The sequence below is a fragment of the Salvelinus sp. IW2-2015 genome, unplaced genomic scaffold, assembly GCF_002910315.2.
Source record: "Salvelinus sp. IW2-2015 unplaced genomic scaffold, ASM291031v2 Un_scaffold16312, whole genome shotgun sequence".
Classification (NCBI taxonomy): domain Eukaryota; kingdom Metazoa; phylum Chordata; class Actinopteri; order Salmoniformes; family Salmonidae; genus Salvelinus; species Salvelinus sp. IW2-2015.
Genome location: NW_019957531.1, coordinates 213,306 through 237,093, shown reverse-complemented (window position 1 = coordinate 237,093; position 23,788 = coordinate 213,306). Strand labels below are relative to the sequence as shown.

The window sequence follows — 23,788 nt, the reverse complement described above, 5'->3', positions numbered from 1 at the left end:
GTTCCCTTTCTCTCTTTCTCTTCCCGCTATGGTCCAGTGCTTTACACTGCAACCGACTCTATTTTCATAAATGCATTGAAGTTTCATTGGAGCTGGACTAGTGTGTATATGAACACCACACATTCATACCCTCTGCACTCCTTCCCTGGAAGAGAATACAAACTCTTGCAAATCCTCTGTGTGATGACTGGTTTCATTCGTTATTGTATGAAGTTGCTGTTTATTTGCTCTGCCATTATTGTTATATGAGGTATGCTTGGTGGGGTTACCAAGAYTTGTGGAAGGACTGTGATGTGGGATCTATAGGGTGTGTATTCTTTTTTCTATCCGCTGGCTATCTGGTCAACAGGCTACACTCTAGGCAGTCTCTTCTGTTGATGTGTGTGGGTCTGGTAGTGGTACTCTCGCTGTTCTACTATTTTCCTTTCGGCAGGGTTAATACCTGCCTGGCGCCCGAACAAAATCTTCTTTACCTTTCTCTAATTAATACCGCTACAAGTGTTCTGCCATGGCCAACGAAGAGCCCGGATCTCAATCCCATTGAGCACGTCTGGGACCTGTTGGATCGGAGGGTGAGGGCTAGAGCCATTCCCCCCAGAAATGTCCGGGAACTTGCAGGTGCCTTGGTGGAAGAGTGGGGTAACAACTCACAGCAAGAACTGGCAAATCTGGTGCAGTCCATGACGAGGAGATGCACTGCAGTACTTAATGCAGCTGGTGGCCACACCAGATACTGACCCCCACTTTGTTCAGGGACACATTATTCCATTTCTGTTAGTCACATGTCTGTGGAACTTGTTCAGTTTATGTCTCAGTTGAATCTTATGTTCATACAAATATTTACACATGTTAAGTTTGCTGAAAATAAATGCAGTTCACAGTGAGAGGACATTTATTGTTTTGCTGAGTTTAGGTGTGCATTCTTCTCTCTTCCATAGCAGGCATAAAAGAAACACACAGACCGGACAAGTAGGTGCAATGGATTATGGTCATTGTAGGTAATTACCATGTTTTCTGCACTATAACTCCCTACTATCATTGCACAGTTCAGGCTGGATCTGATTTATCTCTAGAGAACCTGTGCAATGTGCACATAGAGCACAGAGGAAAAAAACTACAACAAAACAATTAGTTGCTTTAAAATAACAAATGTTGGTTAATCGCTCATCACTTACCTTAACCCTTACCCTTATTTTAAACCTAACCCTAACTGTGACATTAGCAAGTAGTTGCTTATCAACAGATAGTATGACACTTTCTGTCGTATCCAAATAAAGTGTGATTTTGTATTAGATTACCGCCGACATAGGGACAAAAATTTGCAGACAACAGGTGAAATTGAAATTAAGTTTGTTCAACATTCTGACTTGTAATGAGACTGTTCGGGAATGCTGAGCCTACGTTATGTTGGAGATGAATGTGTAAGTATTTCAATCTCTGATTCTAAAAGAGGCTACCTGTGTATGTATTGGGGCATGGCAGTATAAGCTCAGGCCTATGTATAATTTCTTGATTTTTTTGCATTTCAATGCAGTATTATCGTAACTAAACTGACAAACTGAAACAATTACAAAAAATAAACAAACTGTTCCAACAGCAAGTAGAGGTTGATTATGTGCACTGTCATGTGGAATAGAAGTGTGCTCTTTCAATTAAATGTCTGTCTACTACTATAAGTTCTGACTTAACACAAACCTTTGACATAGCTATGCCCCTGCCAGTTATTGGCCTAAACAGCTGTGATATGGATGGGATACAAAGGAGCTCACAATCGTGTATGTTTATGTGGTTTATTTATGAAAACAAAGGAACTCAGAAAATATGGTATCCCATGTAAATAATTACATCAAATATCAACTTTATGTTTGCCCAGCATCCCTATGTAATTTCACCCTAAAACTACAACACAAATCTTTAGTTATCAAAGATTGATGTCTACAGAAGTTACAATACAGTGCTAAAAAATATTTCAGAAAGTTACAGCAGGAGTGCATGCAAATACATAAAATTATTTTATTAAAATATAAAAATTATCTATTATATGTTGACCAAGAACTAAAATGAACAAATAAGTGAATATGGTGAAAACAATTCGTATGACATCCCTCAGGCAAAACCAGCTTTTTTTTATGTAAGAGGTTGTCTGAATCTGTATAATGAGGTTAATGGGGATTTAGCAGATCAAGTTTAAAACATCACCACTACTAACAACTAACCAAATGATCTCAGCTTCGTGAACTGCAGTTGTAAATTATCTAAAATTGATAGAAAATACACTTACCACCTCAGAAATTACAGATACATAATTGTAAAAATCCAGTCACAACAGGTGTATTGTAAAAGGTAAACAAGCAGTTTGAATTCATGATTGTGAATTTGGAAGGAAGACTGGATTGTGTATTATGACACATCTACCTAGTTTTGTTTAGAGGTCTTTGTAATGCTCAAATATTAACAAAATAACAATAAGATTATTTACTTTTAGATTCTAATTTTCTGTCTTGTGTAAGTTTTTGTACATGTGGCGATTAGTCGTTTACACAGAGGAGACAGAGAGCCCATTGCTCTCCACTCTTAAAAGAAACAGGCTATACTGAGTGTTAATTCACCTACATATGGAATATAACCATAATGTTCAAATGAAAGACTAGCCCATACACAGACAAAGGAAAAAGTTATAACATTCAATAATGAAAGTTGTCAGATATGGCACATGCCAAATATACAAACAGGCTGGGAAACAAACCACAAGAGTGTGTGATATCTTAGTAGGGGAGCATTTAACATTAACACTGGCTGCAAAAAGTGAATTTGTATATGCCACCACATACTGGGGACAGAATATCAAAGCATGACTCAAAAATAATCTTTAAGACAATCAGAAAATGTATCAAACAGCAACTTTACTTTGCCATAAATGTATAGATAAAACACTCAGTAAATACAAGTAGGGCCATGATTAAGTCAATGTATCATTCAACCGCAGTCTAGTGTTTACCGTCAACTACATTGAACAGACCCTTGAGACAACAGATTTACAAACACTGAATGGAGAATGGAAGATTGAGAACAAAAATAAACAGTTATCAATTACCTTCTATAGATGATCGTTAAAACCATTTGTTTTACATTGTCAACAGAAATTATATGTATGACGATAAAATAACAATTATCTTAATTTCTTAAATATAGCTGTATCCATAAAACCGAGAAGAAAAAATGGAATAATGTGTGGTGGCAAAGGTCAAACTAGAGGCAACAGCCATCCCAGAAAGAGAAAGACCATATTTGTTCCTTGAGACAATTTTGTCCAAACCAAAATCAATCTCAGTGTTTCTTAACGGTTTACTACTTACGTAACATAGTCTTTAAAAAATTATAATATTAACTAAACGCATGTTGTTCTGGTGATACCAGGCATTTCCCTTTAAGGGCCAGCAAAAACAAATCCTGACTATGTTCAGTCAGCTATATCTTCTTACACGTTTCCTACGTTTTTTCTTTAAAGGCATTTCTAAATACAAAACATTATCAATATCCTCATCATCGAAAGTCTTTTCATTATCTTATAAAAGTCATCCAGGGGAAGAAAAAAAGAGAGTAGACTACTAGCTAAAAAGGGGGGTAAATTAACTACGGTAAGAGAGGGACTGGACTGTATGTGGTTCTTTCTCTGATCAATCGGAGTCACTGCTTTCTGAGCTGGAGCCACTGGAGCTGCTGCTGCCAGAGTCAGAGGAGCTGCTGCTGCCGCTCATTCGAGAGGCGCCCCCTGCTGGCGCCGAGCCTGCCTTCTCTGCAAAGGAGAAGGAAGGAGGTAAGGGGAAAGTTAATACTGAGGCATACAGTCAAATCCAGACATATCAACTATAGAAAAATAGACAAACATCCTTTTCACAGAGAGCATCAATGGACAATATATTATACACATCCCAAAGCTGGCAGTTTCTTAATGTGGTTCAGTTGTCTGCTCACGTCCTGTAGGCGCTTTTCTAACTCTTTTTTTGTTTTCCTGAACCAGTTCTTGGCACTATTTTTCCCAATCCGGCAGACAACACCATTGAATAAGTTCCCACATGTTTACTTTGCCGATGTGACAACAAACTACATCTTTCCGTCCCCTCTAACTTGTCGTTTTTCTGTTTTGGTGGTGCTAACGAGTCCACTTGAAATTCAATTGGACCAAAACAATAGTTCCTGCTCAAGTCAGTTTTGCTCTCTACATTTAGCCTCTTCACTGTTGACGTTGAGACTGGTGTTTTGCAAGTACTATTTAATGAAGCTGCCAGTTGAGGACTTGTGAGGCGTCTGTTTCTCAAACTAGACACTCTAATATACTTGTCCTCCTGCTCAGTTATGCACCGGGGCCTCCCACTCCTCTTCCTATTCTGGTTAGGGCCAGTTTGCGCTGCTCTGTGAAGGGAGTAGTACACAGCGGTGTACGAGATCTTCAGTTTCTTGGCAATTTCTCAGATGGAATAGCCTTCATTTCTCAGAACAAGAAAAGACTGACGAGTTTCAGAAGGTCTTTGTTTCTGGCCATTCTGAGCCTGTAATCGAACCCACAAATGCTGATGCTCCTGATACTCAACAAGTCTAAAGAAGGCCAGTTTTATTGCTTCTTTAATCAGTACAACAGTTTTCAGCTGTGCTGAATTGTAAAAGGGTTTTCTAATGATCCATTAGCCTTTTAAAATGATGAACTTGGATTAGCTAACACAATGTGACATTGGAACACAGGAGTGATTGTTGCTGATAATGGGCCTCTGTAGGCCTATGTAGATATTCCATTTTTTAAAATCTGCCGTTTCCAGCTACAATAGTCATTTACAACATTAACAATCTCTACACTGTATTTCTGATCAATTTTATTTTATTTTAATGGACAAGAAATGTGCTTTTCTTTCAAAAACAAGGACATTTCTAAGTGACCCCAAACTTTTGAACGGTTGAGTACATATATATATATATACACACACACACACATATATACAGTTGAGGTCAGAAGTTTGCATACACGTAGGTTGGAGTCATTAAAACTTGTTTTTCAACCACTACACAAATTTCTTGTTAACAAACTATAGTTTTGGCAAGTCGGCTAGGACATCTACTTTGTGCATGACACAAGTAAGTTTTCCAACAATTGTTTACAGACAGATTATTTCACTTATAATTCACTGTATCACAATTCCAGTGTGTCAGAAGTTTACATACACTAAGTTGACTGTGCCTTTAAACTGCTTAGAAAATTCCAGAAAATGATGGCATGGCTTTAGAAGCTTCTGATAGGCTAATTGACATCATTTGAGTCAATTGGAGGTGTAGCTGTGGATGAATTTCAAGGCCTACCTTCAAACTCAGTGCCTCTTTGCTTGACATCATGGGAAAATCAAAAGAAATCAGCAAAGACCTCAGAATATTTTTTGTAGACCTCCACAAGTCTGGTTCATCCTTGGGAGCAATTTTCAAATCCCAGAAGGTACCACGTTCATCTGTACAAACAATAGTACGCACGTATACACACTAGAGGTCCACCGATTAATCGGAATGGCTGATTAATTAGGGCCGATTTCAAGTTTTCATAACAATCGGTAATCTGCATTTTTGGACACCGATCATGGCCGATTACATTGCACTCCACGTGGAGACTGCGTGGCAGGCTGACTACCTGTTATGCGAGTGCAGCAAGGAGCCAAGGTAAGGTGCTAGCTAGCATTAAACGTATCTTATAAAAAAACAATCAATCTTAACATAATCACTAGTTAACTACACATGGTTGATGATATTACTAGTTTATCTAGCTTGTCCTGCGTTGCATATAATCGATGCGGTGCCTGTTAGTTTATCATTGAATCATAGCCTACTTCGCCAAACGGTTATTTAACAAGCGCATTCGCGAAAAAAGCACTGTCGTTGCACCAATGTGTACCTAACCATAAACATCAATACCTGTCTTAAAATCAATACTCAAGTATATATTTTTAAACCTGCATATTTAGTTAATATTGCCTGCCAACATAACTTTCTTTTAACTAGGGAAATTGTCACTTCTCTTGCGTTCCGTGCAAGCAGTCAGGGTATTTGCAGCAGTTTGGGCCGCCTGGCTCGTTGCGAACTGTGTGAAGACCATTTGTTTCTAACAAAGACTGTAATTAATTTGCCTGAATTGTACATAATTATGACATAACATTGAAGGTTGTACAATGTAACAGCAATATTTAGACTTAGGGATGCCACCCGTTAGATAAAATACATAACGGTTCCGTATTTCACTAAAAGAAAGAACGTTTTGTTTTTCAAAATTATAGTTTCCGGATTTGACCATATTAATGACCTAAGGCTCGTATTTCTGTGTGTTATTATGTTATAATAAAGTCTATGATTTGATATTTGATAGAGCAGTCTGACTGAGTGGTGGTAGGCAGCAGCAGGCTCGTAAGCATTCATTCAAACAGCACTTTCGTGCGTTTGCCAGAAGCTCTTCGTTGTGCTTCAAGCATTGAGCTGTTTATGACTTTAAACCTATCAACTCCCAAGATTAGGCTGGTGTAACCGATGTGAAATAGCTAGCTACTTAGCGGGGAGCGCGCTAATAGCGTTTCAATCGGTGACGTAACTCGCTCTGAGACCTTGAAGTAGTTGTTCCCCTTGCTCTGCAAGGGCCGCGGCTTTTGTGGAGCGATGGGTAACGATGCTTCGAGGGTGGCTGTTGTCGATGTGTTCCTGGTTCGAGCCCAGAGGGACGGAAGCTATACTGTTACACTGGCAATACTAAAGTGCCTATAAGAACATCCAAAATTCAAAAGTATATAAAATACAAATGTTATAGAGAGAAATAGTCCTATAGTTCTGTAATTCCTATAATAACTACAAACTAAAACTTCTTACCTGGGAATATTATATTACGTTTTTTTAACAGGAACCACCAGCTTTCATATGTTCTCATGTTCTGAGCAAGGAACTTAAACGTTAGCTTTTTTATATTGCACTTTTACTTTCTTATCCAACACTTTGTTTTTGCATTATTTAAACCAAATTGAACATGTTTCATTATTTATTTGAGGCTAAATAGATTTTTATTGATGTATTATATTAAGTTAAAATAAAATTGTTCATTCAGTATTGCTGTAATTGTCATTATTACAAATTAATTAATTAATTTAATAAATCATCCTATTAATCGGTATCGGCTATTTTTGGTCCTCCAGTAATTGGTATCGGCGTTGAAAAATCATATTAGGTCGACCTCTAAACACCATGGGACCACGCAGCAGTCATACCGCTCAGGAAGGAGACGCGTTCTGTCTCCTAGAGATGAACATACTTTGGTGCGAAAAGTGCAAATCAATCCCAGAACAACAGCAAAGGACCTTGTGAAGATGCTGGAGGAAACAGGTACAAAAGTATCTATATCCACAGTAAAACGAGTCCTAAGTCGACATAACCTGAAAGGCCACTCAGCAAGGAAGAAGCTACTGCTCCAAAAATCGCCATAAAAAAAGCCAGACTACGGTTTGCAATTGCACATGAGGACAAACATTGTACTTTTTGGAGAATTGTCCTCTGGTCTGATGAAACAAAAATAGAACTGTTTGGCCATAATGACCATTGTAATGTTTGGAGGAAAAAGGGGGAGGCTTGCAAGCCGAAGAACACCATCCCAACCGTGAAGCACGGGGGTGGCAGCATCATGTTGTGCTTTGCTGCAGGAGGGACTGGTGCACTTCACAAAAAAGATGGCATCAAGAGGTAGGAACATTATGTGGATATATTGAAGCAACATCTCAAGACATCAGTCAGGAAGTCAAAGCTTGGTCGCAAATGGGTCTTCCAAGTGGACAATGACCCCAAGCATACTTCCAAAGTTGTGGCAAAATGGCTTTAGGACAACAAAGTCAGGATATTGGAGTGGCCATCAAAAAGCCCTGACCTCAATCCTATAGAACATTTGTGAGCAGAACTGAAAAAGCATGTGTGAGCAAGGAGGCCTACAAACCTGACTCAGTTACACCAGCTCTGTCAGGAGGAATGGGTCAAAATTCACCCAACTTATTGTGGGAAGCTTGTGGAAGGCTACCCAAAACATTTGACCCAAGTTAAACAATTTAAAGGCAATGCTACCAAATACTAATTGAGTGTATGTAAACTTCTGACCCACTGGGAATGTGATGAAAGAAATAAAAGCTCAAATAAATAATTCTCTCCTACTATTATTCTGACATTTCACATTCTTAAAACAAAGTGGTGATCCTACCTTTATACTAGGATTACATGTCAGGTATGGTGAAAAACTAAGTTTAAATGTATTTGGCTAAGGTGTATGTAAGCTTCTGACTTCAACTGTATATACACACACACACATATACACACCAGAGGTCGACCGATTATGATTTTAACGCCGAAACCGATTGTTGGAGGACCAAAAAAAGCCAATACCAATTGATCGGCCGATTTTCATATATTTAATTGTAATAATGTGAATTACAACAATACTGAATGAACACTTATTTTAACTTAATATAATACATATATAAAAAATGAAACTTGTTCAATTTGGTTTAAATAATGCAAAAACACAGTGTTGGAGAAGAAAGTAAAAGTGCAATATGTGCCATGTAAAAAAGCTAACATTTAAGTTCCTTGCTCAGAACATGAGAACATATGGAAGCTGGTGATCCTTTTAACATGAGTCTTCAATATTCCCAGTTAAGAAGTTTTAAGTTGTAGTTATTATAGGACTATTTCTCTTTATACCATTTGTATTTCATATACCTTTGACTATTGAATGTTCATATAGGCACTACAGTATTGCCAGCCTAAGCTCGGGAGTTGATAGGCTTGAAGTCATAAACAGCGCTGTGCTTCAAGCATCGCCTCTTCACTGTTGATGTTGAGACTGGTGTTTTGCGGGTAATATATAATAAAGCTGCCAGTTGAGGACTTGTGAGGCGTCTGTTTCTCAAACTTGACACTCTAATGTACTTGTCCTCTTGCTCAGTTGTGCACCGGGGCCTCCCACTCTTTCCATTCTGTTTAGAGCCAGTTTGCGCTGGCTCTAAACCAGATCTTCAGCTTCTTGGCAATTTCTCGCCTTCATTTCTCAGAACAAGAATAGACTGAGTTTCAGAAGAAAGGTCTTTGTTTCTAGCCATTTTGAGCCTGTAATCAAACTCACAAATGCTGATGCTCCAGATACTCAACAAGTTTAACTTTTTGGGATTAAGGGGCAGTATTGAGTAGCTTGGATGAAAAGGTGCCCAGAGTAAACTGCCTGCTACTCAGGCCCAAAAGCTAGAATATGCATATAATTAGTAGATTTGGATAGAAACACTCTGAAGTTTCTAAAACTGTTTGAATGATGTCTGTGAGTATAACAGAACTCATATGGCAGGCAAAAACCTGAGAAAAAATCCAACCAGGAAGTGGGAAATCTGAGTTTTGTAGGTTTTCAAGTCTTTGCCTATCCACAATATACAGTGTCTGTGGGGTCATATTGCACTTCCTAAGGCTTGCACTAGATGTCAACAGTCTTTAGAACGTTGTTTCAGGCTTCTACTGTGAACGGGGAGAGAATAAGAGCTGTTTGAACCAGAGGTCTGGCAGAATGCCATGAGCTATATCATGCGCACGCCCGTGAGAGCTAGCTGCGTTCCTTTTCATTTCTAAAGACAAAGGAATTGTCCGGTTGAAACATTATTGAAGATTTATGATAAAAACATCCTAAAGATTGATTATATACATCGTTTGACATGTTTCTACGAACTGTAATATAACTTTTTGGACTTTGTCTGGACCTAGTGCCTGCACATTTGGATTACTGTACAAAACGCGCGAACAAAAAGGAGGTATTTGGACATAAATTATGGACTTTATCAAACAAAACTACAATTTATTGTGAAACTGGGATTCCTGGGAGTGCATTCCGATGAAGATCATCAAAGGTAAGTGAATATTTATAATGCTATTTCTACAACATGGCGGATATCTGTATGGCTTGTTTTGGTCTCTGAGCGCTGTACTCAGATTATTCCATGATGTGTTTTCGCTGTAAAGCTTTTTTGAAATCTGACACAGCGGTTGCATTAAAGGCCAGTTTTATTGCTTCCTTAAATCAGAACAAGAGTTTTCAGCTGTGCTAATGTAATTGCAAAAGGGTTTTCTAATGATCAATTAGCCTTTTAAAATGATAAACTTGGAATAGCTAACACAACGTGCCATTGGAACACAGGAGTGACAGTTGCTGATAATGGGCCTCTATACGCCTATGTAGATAGTCCATAAATAAAATAAGCCATTTCCAGCTACAATAGTGATTTACAACATTAACAATGCCTACACTGTATTTCTGATCAATTTGATGTTATTTTAATGGACAAAATATTTGCTTTTCTTTCAAAGACAAGGACATTTCTAAGTGACCCCAAACTATTGAACGGTAGTGTGTATATATAAAAAATTTATTACAGGGGGCAGTTTGGAAAAAACTTATCCTGTCCGAATTGTCCTCTGGATTAACAGACATTCTGTGATAATAAATACGTAACTAGTCCCAATGCGAATAGGGCATTACTAATAACTCCTGCAGAACTAAGCATTCCTTGCAGTAAAATTATACACCAAATGTACGCAAAATTTGGACTTGGGAACAGGAGAAGAGAAATATGATATCTTTCTGCATCTTGAGAGAATGCAATGCTCAGTTAGATATGATCTTTAGAGGTCTTCATCATGAAAGCATCATAAAAGGTGACAGTATATCAACGAGTGATGTCAAGTACTTCAGTAAAAATACTTTAAAGTATCAGTACTTTACCATTTATAATTTTGACAACCTTAACTTCAATACATTCCTAAAGAAAATAATGTACTTTTTACTCCATACATTTTCCCTGACACCCAAAAGCAGTATTTACATTTTGAATGCTTAGCATGACAGGAAAATGGTCCAATTCGCGCACTTAAGAGAACATCCCTGATCAACCCTATTGCCCCTGATCTGGCTGACTCATAGCACACATGCTTTGTTTGTAAATGATGTCTGAGAGTTGGAATGTTCCCCTGGCTATGTGTAAATACATTTTTAAAAAATTAAACAAGAAAATGGTGCTGTCTGGTTTGCTTAATGCAACTGCTGTCAGATTTCAAAAAAGCTTTACGGAAAAAGCAAATCATGCAATAATCTGAGTACGGCGCTCAGAGCCCAAACAATACAAAAAGATATCCGCCATATTGTGCAGTCAACAGAAGTCAGAAATAACATTAAAAACATTCACTTACCTTTGATGATCTTCATCAGAATGCACTCCCAGGAATCCCAGTTCCACAATAAATGTTTGTTTTGTTCGATAATGTCCATAATTTATGTCCAAATAACTCCGTTTTGTTCTAGCGTTCAGTACACAATCTAGACTCACGACGCGCGGGCAGGTCCAGGCAAAAGTTCAGTCGAAAAGTCATATTACAGTCCGTAGAAACATGTCAAACTAAGTATAGAATCAATCTTTAGGATGTTTTTAACATAAGTCTTCAATAATGTTCCAACCGGAGAATTCCTTTGTCTTCAGAAATGCGCATGTTCAGCTCATGGCAGACCTTACTCAATCCCCTCTCATTCGGCCCCACTTCATAGTAGAAGCATCAAACAAGGTTGTAAAGACTGTTGACATCTAGTGGAAGCCTTAGGAAGTGCAACATTACCAATATCCAACTGTATCTTCAATAGGGAATGAGTTGAAAAACGACCAACCTCAGATTTCCCACTTCCTGGTTGGATTTTTTCTCGGGTTTTTGCCTGCCATATGAGTTGTTATACTCACAGACATCATTCAAACAGTTTTAGAAACTTCAGATTGTTTTCTATCCAAATATACTAATAATATGCATATATTAGCAATTGGGACTAAGTAGCAGGCAGTTTACTCTGGGCACCTTATTCATCCAAGCTACTCAATACTGCCCCCAGCCATAAGAAGTTAATATCGAATGTTTTATTATTTATACTTTTACTTTTGATACTTAAGTATATTTTAAATCAAATACTTTTAGACAAGTAGAATTTCACTTGGTGACTTTCAACTTTTACTTGAGTCGTTTTCTATTAAGTTATCTTTACTTTAATCAAGTACGACGATTGGGTAATTTCAACCACATAAAATATGCATTGAAGCCGAATGAAACACGTTGGGTCGTTTTCACATTATTCTTTTGCCTTACAACTGGTCAAACTGATGTCATTTGGACATTTTTCACAGAAAGTCGTACGTTTTTTTTTTCTTCTGTATTGCATTGTATTTTCTCCCCAGTCCCGAAAGGTCTTTGCTCTGCGAAAGACGACAGAGAAAACTTTACCGATGTCAACTAGATTGAAGCATTCATTCTATCAAGCTATTACATTATTCTGTTGAGCAAGGGTATATTTTAGGGAAACACATAATGACAAAAGAGAAGCTACATATTAGAGGTCGACCGATTAATTAGGGCCGATTTCAAGTTTTCATAACAATTGGAAACCGGTATTTTTGGACACCGATTTGGCATTTTTTTTTTTTTACACCTTTATTTAACTAGGCAAGTCAGTTAAGAACACATTCTTATTTTCAATGACAGCCTAGGAACGGTGGGTTAACCGCCTTCCACAGGGGCAGAAAGATTGAATCACCTTGCTGACAAGGTAAAAATCTATCTTGCAACCTTACGGTTAACTAGTCCAATGCTCTAACCACATTACAGGCTCCACGAGGAGCCTGCCTGTTACGCGAATGCAGTAAGAAGCCAAGGTAAGTTGCTAGCTAGCATTAAACTTATCTTATAAAAATCAATCATTCAATCATAATCACTAGTTAAAAGGAACCACCAGCTTTCATGAGCAAGGAACTTAAAGGTTAGCTTTCTTACATGGCACATGTTGCACTTTTACTTTCCTCCCCAACACTTTGTTTTTGCATTATTTAAACCAAATTGAACATGTTTCATTATTTATTTGAGGCTAAATCGATTTTATTGATGTATTATATTAAGTTAAAATAAGTGTTCATTCAGTATTGTTGTAATTGTCATTATTACAAATACATTTCTTTTTTTTCTCTATATATATATATATATATAAATATATACACTGCTCAAAAAAATAAAGGGAACACTTAAACAACACAATGTAACTCAAGTCAATCACACTCTGTGAAATCAAACTGTCCACTTAGGAAGCAACACTGATTGACAATAAATTTCACATGCTGTTGTGCAAATGGAATAGACAAAAGGTGGAAATTATAGGCAATTAGCAAGACACCCCCAATAAAGGAGTGGTTCTGCAGGTGGTGACCACAGACCACTTCTCTGTTCCTATGCTTCCTGGCTGATGTTTTGGTCACTTTTGAATGCTGGCGGTGCTTTCACTCTAGTGTAGCATGAGAGGAGTCTACAACCCACACAAGTGGCTCAGGTAGTGCAGCTCATCCAGGATGGCACATCAATGCGAGCTGTGGCAAGAAGGTTTGCTGTGTCTGTCAGCGTAGTGTCCAGAGCATGGAGGCGCTACAGGAGACAGGCCAGTACATCAGGAGACGTGGAGGAGGCCGTAGGAGGGCAACAACCCAGCAGCAGGACCGCTACCTCCGCCTTTGTGCAAGAAGGAGCAGGAGGAGCACTGCAGAGCCCTGCAAAATGACCTCCAGCAGGCCACAAATGTGCATGTGTCTGCTCAAACGGTCAGAAACAGACTCCATGAGGGTGGTATGAGGGCCGACGTCCACAGGTGGGGGTTGTGCTTACAGCCCAACACCGTGCAGGACGTTTGGCATTTGCCAGAGAACACCAAGATTGGCAAATTCGCCACTGGCGCCTGTGCTCTTCACAGATGAAAGCAGGTTCACACTGAGAACATGTGACAGGTGACAGTCTGGAGACGCCGTGGAGAACGTTCTGCTGCCTGCAACATCCTCCAGCATGACCGGTTTGGCGGTGGGTCAGTCATGGTGTGGGGTGCATTTCTTTGGGGGGCCGCACAGCCCTCCATGGGCTCACCAGAGGTAGCCTGACTGCCATTAGGTACCGAGATGAGATCCTCAGACCCCTTGTGAGACCATATGCTGGTGCGGTTGCCCTGGGTTCCTCCTAATGCAAGACAATGCTAGACCTCATGTGCTGGAGTGTGTCAGCAGTTCCTGCAAGAAAGGCATGATGCTATGGACTGGCCCGCCTGTTCCCAGACCTGAATCCAATTGAGCACATCTGGGACATCATGTCTCGCTCCATCCACCAACGCCATGTTGCACCACAGACTGTCCAGGAGTTGGCGGATGCTTTAGTCCAGGTCTGGGAGGAGATCCCTCAGGAGACCATCCGCCACCTCATCAGGAGAGCCCGGCTGGTTAAGGGAGGTCATACAGGCACGTGGAGGCCACACACACTACTGAGCCTCATTTTGACTTGTTTTAAGGACATTACATCAAAGTTGGATCAGCCTGTAGTGTGGTTTTCCACTTTAATTTTGAGTGGGACTCCAAATCCAGACCTCCATGGGTTGATAAATTTGTTTCCATTGATAATTTTTGTGTGATGCTATTGTCAGCACATTCAACTATGTAAAGAAAAAAGTATTTAATAAGAATAGTTCATTCATTCAGATCTAGGATGTGTTATTTTAGTGTTCCATTTATTTTTTTGAGCAGTATATATATATATATAAAAAATATTATTATTATATATCTTTAAAAAATAAAATCGGCCGATTAATCTGTACCGGCATCGGCTTTTTTTGGTCCTCCAATAATTGGTATCGGCATTGAAAAATCTTAAATCGGTCGTCCTCTACTACATATATCTAATTATAGACAATATTATTATTATTATTGGATATTATAAGCAGAAACATATCTAAATCAGGCAAAACAAAATCCTGCACACACACTCAAAAAATTGTTCTGCAGTCTGACTGTAGCCTCCAGCGCATTTTCTATATTTCCGGCTTAAGGGTTGGGTGCAGGCCTCAAAGTTTCACTTTATAGCATATAGTCGAGCGGTTGCGGATGGGTTATTTGCAATTGCGGGCGGGTGAACAAACAGTTGACCCGTTCACCACTACCTTACGGCACAACGCCTCTTCCCTATTTCACCTAGATATTTTGTGTATATGTATTGACATTTAGGCTGTGTGTGCCGTTTCTAAAATCATGTAGTTCTGTCCTTGTGCTTTACTTGTCTATTTATGTTCTGTAATATGTCATGTTTCATGTGGACCCCAGGAAGAATAGCTGATGGTTTCACAACAGCTAATGGGGATCCTAATAAAATACCAAAAAGCAATTGCGAAGGGTGGGAGGGTGAGTAACATCAGTGTTAAAAAGGGGGGGAACAAACGCTTGAGAGCATTTAGTAAACAGGCAGAGAAAAGAGAGGTTTACCCCTGAAGAACCAGGTAACCATTAGCGACTGGAGAAGGGCATCTGTAAAAACAACAAGAGTAATAGCTCACAACTTACGTAAAAGTTTCCGCTGCTTTTTTTGCAAACAGGACTTGACGTATCGTTCGAGCTCACGAAGGGTAGAGGGTTTGAGTGTCTCAAAGTCTATCTCTATCTCGTCCGGATTGGAGTCACGCAGCGAAGGCTCCCGGGCCTGGATGATGTGGACCACCCTGCCCAACTTCTCACCCGGAAGACGGTTGATGTCCAGGCTGAGCTGGCGCTTCTCGTCGTATGACATGGGAAGGGATGGCTCCTCTTCAGACTCGTTGTTCGCCGCCGCCACCTTGGTCCCTTTCTTCGGTTGCCTGAAAATGTTTTGGTCAGATCTTTGATAGGCCTACGGGTTTTGCCTCTCTCAGGATGCTCAAATTAGCACTGAGAGAAGTTTTAAGTACAGATGATGTGTGACAGACGGACACGTCTGGATCAGACTACAAGGGGAAAGTGTAACACAGCAGAGCGTAACACTGTTACAACAAGTGGCATGGGTAATGATGATTTATCCAAAAGTTCAAGTTCTCTGCAGTATTGAGCAAATTAATTGTGACAAATTACGAAACGGATACAGTGCCTTCAGATAGTATTCATACCCCTTGACTTATTCCACATTCTGTTGTGTTACCGCCTGAATTCAAAATGTATTAGATATTTTTTTACACAAAATGCAGCATAAAGATGACGTGAAACCATGTTTTTAGAATTTGTAGCAAATGTATTGAAAATGAAATACAAAAGTCTCATTTACATAAGTATTCACACCCGAGTCGATAGAATAATTTAAGTCAAAACTAACTAGGCCACTCATGAACATTCATTGTCGTCTTGGTAAGCAACTCCAGTGTATTTGGCCTTGTGTTTTAGGTTATTGTCCAGCTGAAAGGTGAATGTCTCCCAGTGTCTGTTGGAAAGCAGACTGAACACCAGGTTATCCTCTAGGATTTTGCCTGTGCTTAGCTCTATTCCGTTTCTTTTTATCCCCTCAAAACTCCCTAGTCCTTGACGATGACGATCATACCCATAACATGGTGCAGCCACATGCTTGAAAATATGAACAGTGGTACTCAGTGATGTGTTGTGTTGGATTGGCCCCCAACATTACACTTTGTATTCAAGAAATAAAGTACATTTCTTTGCCAATATTTTTGCAGTTTTACTTTAGGGCCTTTTTGCAAATCGGATGCATGTTTTGGAATATTTTTTAGTCTGTACAGGCTTCCTTCTTTTCACTTTGTCATTTTAGGTTATTTTTGTGGAGTAAATGTTGTTGATCCATCCTCAGTTTTCTCCTATCACAGTCATTAAACTCCATAACTGACTTCAAGTCACCATTCGCCTCATGGTGAAATCCCTGAGCGGCTTCCTTCCTCTCCGGTAACTGAGTTAGGAAAGACGCCTGTGTCTTTGTAATGACTGGGTGTATTGATTCACCATCAAAAGTGTAACTTTTACCATGCTCAAAGGGATATTCAATTTATGCTTTTTACATATCTACCAATAGGTGCCCTTTGCGAGGCATTGGCCTTTGTGGTTAAATCTGTGTATGAAATTCACTCCTCGACTGAGGAACCTTACGGATAATTGTATGTGTGGGGTACAGAGATGAGGTAGTCATTAAAAAATCACGTTAAACACAATTGCACAGAGTGAATTTTGACTCCTGAACTTAATTGACTCAAGATATTTCAGCTTTTAATTTTTAATTTCTAAAAACATAATTCCAGTATTGTGTGTAGGCCAGTGACACAAAAGTTTAAATTCAGGCTGTAACACAACACCATTTGGAAAAAGTCAAGAGGTGCGAATACTTTCTCAAGGCACTGTATGATAAGACTGGGCAGTAGTACCTGGTAGCCGCCCCCGTGCGGTTTGGTTTCCGAGCTGGAGCCTTCTTCTGATTAGCTGGCTTGGTTTGCTGTGCTGACTTGGGCTTCTTCTCGTCTTCAGCCTTCCCCTTGTTGGCTTTGTCCTTCTCTTTGTCTTTCTTCTTATCTTTTTGCTTTTTCTCCATTTTCTTTGGTTTACTTACTGGGGCCTGCGACAGAACAGCCAGCTGTTCGTGAACGGCCTTCAGCTGAGGAGAGAAGCAGAATAAAGAGTCACCGATGAGCCCAGATGTTGGTTTATATAGGGTGAAGTGGATGCAGAGACTGGGACAAGGTACTGGAAGTGATGGAAAAATACAGGCATCAAGGGTTAGCTATTGTGGGATGTAGGTATGTGTAACCTGTTGCAGAAAATGTCTTGGACCATTATGTCACAATTATGACAGTTATATTAGTTATATATTAGCCCTAGGAGGAACGTTTTATTTTCCATTGACTTTGAAGGGGTCTCATTTTCTAGCCAATTCATGTGTTTGCTTGATTGATTTCACTTTTAAAGGGTTGCTGCATCTTAAATCATCCTCAAGTTACCTTATTCATGTATTGTACGTGCATTAATTAACTATACACTACTCATATTTCTACATATATTCTCAAATGAAAGCTCAGAATAGTCATAGAGGAAACAATCAAGAGTGTGTGTGTAAATAGTGTACAGTCATTGATCTCAGAAAAACAGTACTATACTGGCAAGGAAAAGAGGATTCTCATTAAATAATATCCCATTGGCCTCTGGAAAAAAGCTGTCAGAGAAGCACACCGGGCCACCAGCCTGTAATGTAGCTGTCTACCGAAAACTTTAAAACAATAAGCAAATGCTGACTCCCAAAGTGACGCATTGACTGATTGCTTTTTGAAGAAACAAGTAATATAAAACAGAAAAAGAAAACGATAACATAGAATTGTGAACGCTCTCAGTGACACTTCCTTGTCTTCAGCACAAAAACATTGTTCTTTAGGAGAATATTCAACTTGAAAAAAGGAAGAAATACGGACCCTACAACACAACAAAAGCATTTGAAATCATTGCCAGAATCATTAAAAAAAACACTAACACTACCAACACCAGCAAACACTGTCACCACCATGAAAACCAACATTTCCCATTTTTAAACCAGTAAAAGAATGTGACAATGGGAGAAAAAGTAACTACCTGCATCTTACAAAAAGCCTTAAAAAGGAATATCTAGGTCTACATGTCAAAGAGCAAGCTGACTACTGAGGGAAAGACCTTTAGCACACTTACAACCTGTTTAATAGTTCTCATCCCCACATGTAACCCTCTACCGCTCTTTCAACAAGGTGCAATACAAAAATAAAAAGTTTTGTGGGGACGGGGAAGTAAGAGATAAATCACCTGAAAACGTTTGGCACACCCGTTTTTTCCCCCCGCCCTGTTACCATTGGGGTGCTCCACAGTGATTTGCTGGTAAGAAAGCCAAAGGGGAAATCAGGGGACAAAGATAGAAAACTCCAAAGATCATGTTAACATTCTAGTAGCACAACAAACTATTTCATTAGAGCTAAATAATGTCAACATTGGTATGAATGAAATGTAAAACATTGCTCTAAAAATGTGAGCTCTACAGTTTCAGCATGCAAGCCATAATACCAAGTTATTCTAACAGTTTATTGCAGCATTTGTAGCGGCAGAGGGTTAACTATGTCACTTTTACTCTGGATGGCTGGCTGAAAATCATCTCTGAACATCGTGGAGTGGCTTTGATTTTTAAGGGTTAGCGGTCTAAATCTGAAGTGGGGCATGAGGGGGGCATCTCCCTGTTCATCCATCCATGGGTTTTGGATCTTGGTCCTTGGTTGTGAGAACCCACCTGTTCCGAACCCACCTGTTCCTGCAGTTCGGCGAGCCGCGTGGCCCGCTCCTCCTCTGAGTCGGAGCTCTCCGAACTGGAGGTGTTGCCGCTGCTCTCACTGCTCTCTGTACTCTTGCTTACCACCGGCATGGTGGAGAGCTGGGTGGCTTCGATGGGCTCGTCTGGCATCTTGGCAAATCGCATCTCAAACACATCCTGAGAAACACAAGACAAGGGGTAGTTCAACCGACAGCCCTCCAATGAGGTGGTGTAGATATCTGATTCATCTTATCCTACCTGGAGCTTCCTGGCCATCGCAACAACCTCGTGGTCAGGGGGGTTGTACTTGTAGCAATTTGAAAACATTAACCGGACGTCTGTCGCAAAGCTTTGGGCATCTTGGTAATCTCGACTGTCCATTTTTTTCTGTGGTTACAGAGCAAACAGTCAGAGCCTTATTACTGAGATAAAGATCTCTATAAAACTCAAAACAAATATACTAGCAAAACAGGTGTAATTGTCCTCCCCTTAGCAGTGACTGTTGTTGAGGGATAGTTCCATTTGAACTATTCTTAACCACCAAATAAAAACATTGGTCGTATTATTTTCCTCCACCAAGCAAACAGCCAGGCTTTGGAGGGTAATTTAGAAGAGTTAGGAGTGAGTCGAGGGAGTGAATAGGGAACCTACTTTGACAGTGCTCAGGTCCATGGGGTGTTTGATGATCTCATGGTAGTCATGCAGTTCTAGCGCTTCTGCGTCTACAGGCTTGTAGAAAGGCCAAGCGTGGGCCGTGTACTTCTTGGACAGCATCTCCTTCAGGATGACTTCGCAGTGCTTCAGCTGCTCGCCGAGCTTGCCTTTCTTGCCACTGAGCAGGGGCACCTCTCCATCATCTGTGTCCTTCTTGAGGGGCTTGACAGACCGCACTGTGCTCTCCCGCCTGGACAAGACATTCTCCTGTTTGGATTCTAGGAGCTGGGTAGGGGAGTCACTTCTACTGGCCGAGATTGCTGAGGTGGTGGGAGTTGTTGTGTCCGCTTTCCGCTTGACCCCCTTTTTCTGTGGAAATGACAATGGCCAAACGCAAATATATCAGTAGCCTGTTTCTCTTCATCAAGATATGGCATATTAGAATTTCTCTCAAATTTCTAATAGATTATATCCTAAGAGAACATTTTGACGAGTAGAACTGTAAAATGCGCTCCCCACAAGAATATTCCGTTGGACTGTAGAGCTAAATGAAAAGACCCCCTAGAGCGGCCTGTCTCTCTGGGACTTACTTTGATGACTGGCTGTGCCGTTGGAACCACAGCCATCATGGAGGCAGCGGTAGGCACAGCTCGGACAGGGGTAACAGATGTAATGGTTGGCACTGGCGTGGCTGCTATGACAGGAGTCTGAGACAGAAGTGGAGGGGAGCTGGGGTAAGAAGATGGGGGTGAATCCGTCGACTCACCCTGTGCTTGGCTCTCTGCAAGAAAGATGATGGAAGCAAAAATGTGTAAATGACAGACATTTCCTCAGCGCATGAGTCCCTATCAACTGTGAAAGGCTGGACTTGCCTGCAGTAACGGGCCCCCCTGGTTTGCGGGCTGCTTTGACTTTGGGCACCGGTGGTAGCAGCTCCACCTCCTCCTGAGGCATTTGGGCCACTTTCTGTAAGAATATCTTCTCTAGAGCTTGGGCCATCAGCACAATGTCATCTGTAGGCTGTGGGAACACAAGAAAGGATGAGTTATGGGTCAAGATTAAGGTGAACAAGGTCAGATGGTTTGCTTGATCAAAATCATCACAGCTATCAAAAATGCCTACGGGGCACCTCTAGACCGACTAGAGGAAGTGTAAATACATCCTCCTCGTAATGAGTCAAAATACAGTTCAAAAGTCTTCATCAATGTCACTGAAAAACCATCTGTGTGTGTAAACATCTGTATGTGATCCAGTGAAAAAACTGCTAAAGGAAATAAGCTCTTTGAACTACTTGTTGAGTGCGGACCTTGTTGTTTTTCACATCTATATTTTTATGAATGGCAAAGGAGAATTTACCTTGTTGTAGATATAACAGTTGGTAAACATTGTATTGAAGTCCTGCATACACTCGCTGGCACTCCAGTAGTAGTTATTCTCTAGCCTCTTCTTTATTGTTCCCATGTCCATTGGGCTCTTGATAACTTTATGATAGTCCTATATGACAGCATCAAGAGGGAAGTAGAATTCACTATGAATGAGCAATAACATAACAGCCAGGAAATAAAGAAAACATTTTAAGATTATGATTGTTCAACAATGAGGGGTTAGGGTTAGTTAGGAATCACACCAAAATGTACACACATCCACACAGTGTATATATTAAAATGCAACAACCTACTTTTACCCAGAGCCAAATATTGTCAAAGCTAGAATCCTTTGTTACTACATACATTTTAGACTTAGACATTAATGACATATACCCACTGATTCTTGGAGAATATAACTTAGAAATGTCTCATGAGAATAGTTCAACTGTCATACCCCATCAGAACCCAATATATAAGCCTGTTTCACTCCAATGTTTATTAAACGTAAACAAACATTGTAGCCTCAAAACATGGTTAAAACTATGCATTTGATATTATGGATGGTCAGTCCTTGAATCCATAGCTCAGTCTATGAATTTGAGAGTGGTTACATTTCTCCAGGTCCATCCCTCAGCTTTTTACCAAAACAGAGGTGGGGTCCACACTTTGTTATTGTTTCAATTAAGGATTCTAGCATTAAGGCTCTGCTTTTAGTACCCCATACTGACTACCAATAACAGAGAAAACTACTGAGTGTGGAATTGACTTACGGCGAGACATAATTTGATGGCATCCACAGGTGTGTAAAAGGGCCACGCAAACTGATGCTTCCATAGAGTCTTCACCACAACGTTCTGCATGTACTGTAGTTGGTTTGTTTTCCGGCCAGGCTTGTTGGGGTTGGTGAACTCTGGTGGCGAGGGATTGACAAGTGCCGGGGCGGACGCAGGAACAGCCGACATACTGGCAACAGGAGAGCACTTCTTCCCTGTTCTACAAAACGTCTGAGTCTAGTGTTTTCAATGGATACTTTGCTCCTCTTTCAGCTCATTATTCCTCCAGCAGTACACACATCCCATCACCACCTGAGTGTATGTGCCCTGCCAAACAAAATAGTCAAATATTGGAATTAGAAAATTAAAGAAGTGTTGTTCAGAAAATATGAGACCTTCAGATGCCATCCTCACAGACAGAAGCCAAATCGAGTCAATTGGGCTAATATTTTATGAGAATGATTGAGCTATGGAGTGGTGGCTAAATTCTAATAAACTAAAAGTCAAATGAATCTAAAATGTGAGTACACATACATGTAGCCAAAGTAATATAACTTACACAGACCACTTAGAATTGCTAACAGGGGCAAAGAAGTGAGCATTTCGCTGGGCAACAGCAATGATGCAGAGATCAACATTCACAAAAGTACACATTGTAGGATAATAAACTACGCCAAAATCCGGCACGTTTAGCAATCACAAATCCATATGGCTAAATGTAGACAGATTAGCTAGTTACTCGACTGGGCGTACACCCTTTATTTCACAAAATAGTAGCCATTTACAATTTAGCGACCGGGTGCATATGATTGTGCATCACATCTATTCCTTTAAAAAGATGGCGGGCAGGGGGATGCTATAGCTGTTTGCTACAGTAACTAGCCTCTCAATAGGCAAAATGCTAAATGTGCACGCAATGCAAATAGCTAACTTACACACGAGTTCATGTGAAGTACAACTAAAATGCTGACCAGTGCGTTGTAGAAGCGCTGAAAATAATATGAAACGATAACTAGGTTACCATTTCAACTTTGCATACGACAAATGTAGCGTTAGCTAAGGTTAACTACTAGCCTAACAAATCCTCGCTAACTAAGCTTTGTATGCATTGTTTCAATCAAGGCACCGAGCGGGCAGGCTGAGTCAGAAAGCAACCTATGGATTGAGTGTATTTGAGAAACACTTCGATACGCATCCCATCCTTTAAATTACACAAATCAGGAAAAAGTACATATTTTACTTTATTACTTTCTCAAGTGGCTCCAATGGTTGTTCGCTCGCAGTTTTCTGGTACCTTTATATTTCAGCGAAGTAGCATAATAGACGAGTTATCGGCTGTCTGATATCCCATGCGCAATTTCGAGCAGCATCATGGTCCTTGTTGTGTTTTGATGGGTAAAGCATTTGGAATTGGAGGTATGTCGCTAAATGACTGACTACATATCCCGGGATGCAGCTCCTTAAGCACAAGCCATGTTTGGCACAGGGAGCGTTTGAGGGGTAAAGGCCAGAGATATCACAGAAAAGAGGAGATAGAAATCCCATTGGATATTGAACAAAGACTGTCGACCAATCGCGTTTACGTTGTCATGTTGCGTCACGCGGTTGTTACGGTATCGTCACGCAACACTCAGAGTCTATATTTGTATTTAGGCTATTCCGAGTCGATAATCACGTAATAATAAGTAATTCCCTCGACCGCGTCCACAGAATTGGGAAAACAAACATTCTTTCCAATGGACCACCATTGTAAAAGTCTATTTTGTTATACAGGATAACAAAACATGCCAAAGC

General features: G+C 40.1%; 1 protein-coding gene across 7 annotated transcripts; it reads right to left on the bottom strand.

The window, feature by feature from the left end:
* Positions 1-1,776: 1,776 nt before the first annotated feature.
* Positions 1,777-23,393, bottom strand: LOC112080394 (bromodomain-containing protein 3). Of its 7 annotated transcripts, none has more exons than XM_070442545.1 (12): positions 23,289-23,393; positions 21,992-22,321; positions 21,211-21,348; positions 20,723-20,874; positions 20,445-20,631; positions 19,852-20,223; positions 19,459-19,587; positions 19,180-19,377; positions 18,705-18,773; positions 17,309-17,535; positions 15,480-15,769; positions 1,777-3,796 (listed from the first exon to the last, which is right to left on the bottom strand). In XM_070442545.1, exons 2-12 carry the CDS (start codon positions 22,181-22,183, stop codon positions 3,678-3,680), a joined length of 2,073 nt encoding a protein of 690 aa, XP_070298646.1. In that variant the 5' UTR covers positions 22,184-22,321; positions 23,289-23,393; the 3' UTR covers positions 1,777-3,677. The 7 variants fall into 7 exon arrangements, with proteins under 7 accessions (XP_070298646.1, XP_070298645.1, XP_070298644.1 ...); XM_070442544.1 differs by having other exon boundaries at positions 23,235-23,385; XM_070442543.1 differs by having other exon boundaries at positions 23,243-23,385.
* Positions 23,394-23,788: the final 395 nt, after the last annotated feature.